The sequence below is a fragment of the Teleopsis dalmanni genome, unplaced genomic scaffold, assembly GCF_002237135.1.
Source record: "Teleopsis dalmanni isolate 2A unplaced genomic scaffold, ASM223713v2 unscaffolded_contig_2236, whole genome shotgun sequence".
Classification (NCBI taxonomy): domain Eukaryota; kingdom Metazoa; phylum Arthropoda; class Insecta; order Diptera; family Diopsidae; genus Teleopsis; species Teleopsis dalmanni.
Genome location: NW_024033618.1, coordinates 1 through 5,718, shown reverse-complemented (window position 1 = coordinate 5,718; position 5,718 = coordinate 1). Strand labels below are relative to the sequence as shown.

Sequence of the window (5,718 nt, the reverse complement as noted above, 5' to 3'; positions counted from 1 at the left end):
CATATGTGTTTTGTTTATGAATCGAAAGTTAAAAATTACATGCTCAGGGAAATTTTAAACGTTGATTATTATAACTATAAAAGATGGCATTCAATAGTTTTATTGGATTTTAGGTATATGAATTATTTTTTTAACTCTTTTTTAAATTAATAACAGTTACAGTTCTTTCTCTATATTTAAATTTAAAAATTTGCACTACTTTCAAAATATTTCCCAAATTTATTAAAGTCAACTGTCATTTACATTTATTTTAAAAATATGTCACTTTTTCTTTATCTGAACTACGTCTTTTGCTTTTTTTTCTTACTCGTAGTTGCATTTGAAATATCCCTTATTTTAGCCTTGGTTTCGACGAAATTAAGGTCATTTTGCTTAATTTCGTTCTAACCTCAAAACTGAATTTTGTGTCGAAAAAACAACTTAATTTCGCTGAAACAAAGATAAAATTAAGATTTTTGCGAAATTAAGGTGTGTCTGAACATAGTATAATATTCCCTACTTAATAAATTGTTATAATAATGTTATAAAATGCTATTGTATTTCAGAATATAGAAATAATAAAAATTCAAATGTATTTCTACGAAAACAACAATAAGCCATTATAAATTTATCATTATTTTAATTTTAATTAATTAATACTATTTTTTTGTAGGGGTTTTCACAGCGACCTGACAAAACAACATGAAATTAGCTTTAAAATGGATAAAGGCAGTATTATTGGAAATTATGAAGTAAATGGTAGATTTTTTTTCTTTCCCATAAATGGGAGAGGCAAAAGTAATATGACTATTGGTGAGTTTATCAGTATAAAAAAGTTACAAATAATAAATTTTCATCAACTATTTTTAATATTTTTTTAGTCAACAGTGACGTAATATTAAAATTCAATGGTACATCATACAAAAAGAATGGCGGCACTTATATGAAAGTTGAGAATATAAGAATAAGACTTAATCCAGGACGTGTTTATTTCAATTTTGAAAACTTATTTAATAGTGATAAAGAACTAAGCAATAATATGAATTTATTCCTTAATGAAAACTGGAGGGAAATATTTATCGAAATGCAAGACTCAGTAAACAAAGTTTATAGTGATATTTATAGTGAAATCATAACTAAAGTATTTTCTAAGCATCCATATAAAAAATATTTTCTTGATGAATAAATATTAATACAAATAAATATTTTTATTTAAAAGTTATAATTCAACAACGCTTTTTTTTTAAATAAATTTTGTTTATAAAAAATTTAAGCGTGTGGTGAGAATCAACAAAGTAGGCTAAAATTGTCAGATTCTCTGATATTTAAAAATATTTATTCAGATTTTTTCAGTCAGTTGATCAGTCAGTCAATTAGTTAGTGTTTCTAAAGTTGTATTAAAAATAATAAAAGTTTGTGTTACAATAAATACTGTTTTTTATTAATAAAAGCTATTTGGTTATTGTAATCACAACATTGGTGACCCCGACACAAAAAGGAGTTGTAAGTTATTATCAAGCCCAACATTAGCAAGCAAGATGACTAACCGTGAGGAAGAAGATTTTTTTCCGGCAGAAGGAGAAAGTCGCACTGACAAGGAGGTATACCGGGTTTCAGTTAAGCCGATGATGTTTTCAAGAGAGCATCCGGACCTTTTTTTTCTGCAAATGGAAGCACAGTTCAGGAATGCGGGAATAACGAAAGATGATACAATGTTCGACCATGTAGTAGCAAGTTTAGAGCCGAAATACCTGGAGTGCATAGTTGATGTGATTCGAGATCCACCGAAGGTGTTGAAATATGAGACGTTGAAGAAACGGTTAATTTATGAATTCACAGAATCGGAGCACAAAAGGCTGCGTAAGTTGCTGACAGAATTGGAGTTAGGTGACATGAAACCAACTCAATTGCTGAAGAAAATGAAGGAGATGGCCGGCAATTCAATGAATGATGATGTACTAAAGTCATTGTGGTTACAGCGACTGCCAGTGGGAGTTAGAACAATCGTAGCTGCAGTGGAAGGTGATTCTGCACAGTGGGCCAAAGTGGCTGATAAGGTATTTGAGGTACAGGAAACAGAAACGGTTTGTGTAGTACAAAGGAATGAACCGAAGGAGATGAGGAAGGAAATTGACGAGTTGAAAGTCATGATAAATAATTTGGTCATTCAGTTGGGCAAAAGAGGAAGAAGCAATGACAGAGATCGTGGAAAAGGGCGATCATCAAGTGCTAGAAGAGGTAATATCTGTTTTTATCATCGGCGGTTCAAGGAGAGGTCCACAAAATGTGTTCAGCCTTGCCAGTACAAACCACCGCGAAACTCAGCGGAAAACTAAACACCACTTCACGTCTGACGGCGAGTGAAGTGGCAGAGGGTAAAGCATGCCGTTTGTTCTTCAAAGATAAAAAAACAGGTATAAATTATCTAATAGACACAGGCGCGGAAGTTTCAATTTTGCCAAAGAGAATGCAGCCTGAAAATGAAGCCACGCAATATTATTTATACGCAGCAAACGGAGCGAAAATTAGCACGTATGGAACGAAATTAGTGCAAGTTAATTTGGGGTTGCGCAGACAGTTCCTGTGGGAGTTCCTAGTGGCGAAGGTAAATCACCCAATAATAGGGGCGGATTTTTTGAATAATTTTGGTTTGATAGTTGACCTGAAGAACAGGAGAATTTTAGATGGCATTACAGGCCTCCAGGTAATGGGTTCGAAGAGAGAGATGCACTGCGTGAAGCTAAGCACAATTGATGCGACTAGCCCGGTACATAACATTCTGCGGGATTATAAAGAGATTACGGAACCGGCTACTAGTAATAAGGTGGCCACGAAGGTTACGCTAGTAGAGCATCAAATTGTTACCAAGGGACAGCCAGTGTATGCAAAACCTCGGCGGTTAAATCCTGAAAAATTTGAAATTGCGAGAAAGGAATTTGAATTTATGACGAAACAAGGTATTTGTAGACCAAGTAACAGCAATTGGGCAAGTCCGTTGCATTTAGTGGCGAAAAAGGATGGTAAGTGGAGACCGTGTGGTGACTATAGGAAGCTTAATTCAATAACACTACCAGACCGGTATCCAATACCCCATATACATGATTTTACTCGCATATTGTACAATAAGAAAATTTTCTCAACCATTGACTTGGAAAAGGCCTACAATCAAATTCCGATTGCTGAGGAGGATCGACCTAAAACGGCGATAATAACCCCGTTCGGCTTATATGAGTTTAACATGATGACTTTTGGTTTATGTAATGCTGCGCAAACTTTCCAAAGGTTTATGAATGATGTCCTAAAGAATCTGAGTTATGTGGTAACGTACATAGATGATATATGTATAGCATCAGCTGATGAAAAGGAACACGAAATACATTTAAGAGAAGTGTTCAAACGATTAAGTGATCATGGTCTGAGAATCAATCTGGGAAAGTGTGTGTTTTTTATGAAAGTTAAGGTATGAAAGTTACCTTCCTGGGTCATGTGATAAATGGGGATGGAATTAGACCTATAGCTGAAAAGGTAGAAGCGATAAGAAATTTTAAAAAACCGAAGGAAGTACGAGAGTTAAGAAGGTTCATTGCTTCAATTAATTTTTACAGGCGTTTCCTCCCGAATGCCGCAAAGAATCATGGCATCCTGCACGCGCTATTAAAAGGAAATAAGAAAAATGATAGATCTCTGATTGATTGGACAGCAGAGGCCGAGAAAATATTTGAAGTGTGTAAGAATAATCTGGCGAATGCTGCAATGCTAGCACACCCGGCTCCGAATGCGAAACTGGTGCTAAATGTGGATTCTAGCAATGTTGCAGTAGGAGCAGTGTTGCAACAGCTTATAGATGGACAGATGCAACCGCTGGGATTCTATTCCAAAAGGCTGACAGAGACTCAAAAAAGATATAGTACTTATGACCGCGAGCTACTTGCTATATATATGGCGGTCAAGTATTTCAGGTACATGATTGAGGGCAGGAATTGCACTGTGCTAACGGATCATAAACCGATTACATTTGCTTTCTTACAAAGATCTGAAAAAGCATCAGAACGCCAGTTACGCCATTTAGATTTTATCGGGCAGTTGACAACAGATATTCAGCATATAGCAGGCAGCAAAAATACGGTCGCAGATGCTTTATCTCGAGTCGAAAGTGTAGTGGCTGGAGTTAGACGATCACTAGACTATGATAAGTTGGCAGAAGCTCAGAAAGTTGACCAAGAGATGAACGAGTTGATAAGAAACTGTACAGCGTCATCTCTGGAGCTCAAGTTGGTAGAGTTAATTACAGAGGGTGTTTCTGTGTATTGTGATGTATCCGGAAAGAAACCGAGACCGTTTATTACAAAGTCCTTCCGAGCGCAAGTGTTTGAAATGTTACACAATTTAGCTCATCCTGGTAGAAAAGCAACTATAAAACTAATAAGTTCTCGTTTTTGTTGGCCTAAAATGAAGACTGAAATAAGTCAAATGGTGAAAACATGCATGGCATGCCAAAAGTCAAAAATCCAGCGGCACAACAGGACTGTGTTGCAGGATTTCAACGCTCCTGATCAACGTTTTGAGCATGTTCATATTGATATCGTGGGACCTTTGCCCTATAGTAATGGTATGCGGTATTGCCTGACATGCATTGACCGGTTTTCAAGGTGGCCGGTGGTGGTACCATTGGCGGAGATTACGGCAGAATGTGTGGCTGAGGCTTTAATTAAGGATTGGATAGCGCATTATGGTGTGCCAAAAAGGATTACGACAGACCAGGGACGACAATTTGAATCCAAGCTTTTCGATGAGCTAGCCAAAATTTTGGGGTGTGAAAGGCATCGAACTACAGCATATCATCCACAGTCAAATGGACTTGTCGAACGTTTTCATCGCACGCTAAAGTCTGCACTGAAGTGTAAATCAAGTGTTGAATGGACAAGGGCCTTGCCAATTGTTGTAATGGGATTAAGAGCGGCATTTAAAGAAGATTTGCAAGCGACACCGTCGGAATTAATTTATGGGGTAAATATACGTTTACCAGGAGAGGTGTTTGATGGTGATTTAAAGCAAGTATCGCAAACAGAGTTTGTTAAGAAGTTAAGGGAAACTATGAGCGAACTGAAGCCATTGCAAACATCGCGTCATATGACGGAAAAGCCATTCATATTTAAAGATTTGAAAAGCAGTACGCACGTATTCTTACGTGATGACGCTGTGCGGCCACCACTGAAACAGCCGTATGAGGGCCCATATGAAATTTTATGTCGTGGTGAGAAAACTCTAACAATAAGGGCAAGAGGACGCACGATGAACGTCAGCATGGATCGAGTGAAACCAGCATATTTTGCAAATGAAGCTGATGAAGGTTGTTGTCAAGATAGTGTCAAGGTGTTAGATGATGACAGTAACAAGCAGATAGCACCGAAGGTGACTCGAGTGGGTAGAATAGTGCGTTTTCCATTGAGGCTTAGGAGGTAGTAATAATGTGTAATACGGATAGAATTTGTCGAGATGCAGCCGTCAAATTCTAGAAGGGGCTGTGTGGTGAGAATCAACAAAGTAGGCTAAAATTGTCAGATTCTCTGATATTTAAAAATATTTTATTTAAAAATATTTATTGAGATTTTAGTCAGTCAGTTGATCAGTCAGTCAATTAGTTAGTGTTTCTAAAGTTGTATTTAAAATAATAAAAGTTTGTGTTGCAATAAATACTGTTTTTTATTAATAAAAGCTATTTGGTTATTGTAATCACAA

General features: G+C 36.5%; 1 protein-coding gene across 1 annotated transcript; it reads left to right on the top strand.

Moving 5' to 3' along the window:
- Nucleotides 1–658: 658 nt before the first annotated feature.
- Nucleotides 659–1,356, top strand: LOC119664587 (protein takeout-like). The gene is made up of 3 exons (XM_038074046.1): nucleotides 659–792; nucleotides 861–1,131; nucleotides 1,323–1,356. Exons 1-3 carry the CDS (start codon nucleotides 699–701, stop codon nucleotides 1,354–1,356), a joined length of 399 nt encoding a protein of 132 aa, XP_037929974.1. The 5' UTR covers nucleotides 659–698.
- Nucleotides 1,357–5,718: the final 4,362 nt, after the last annotated feature.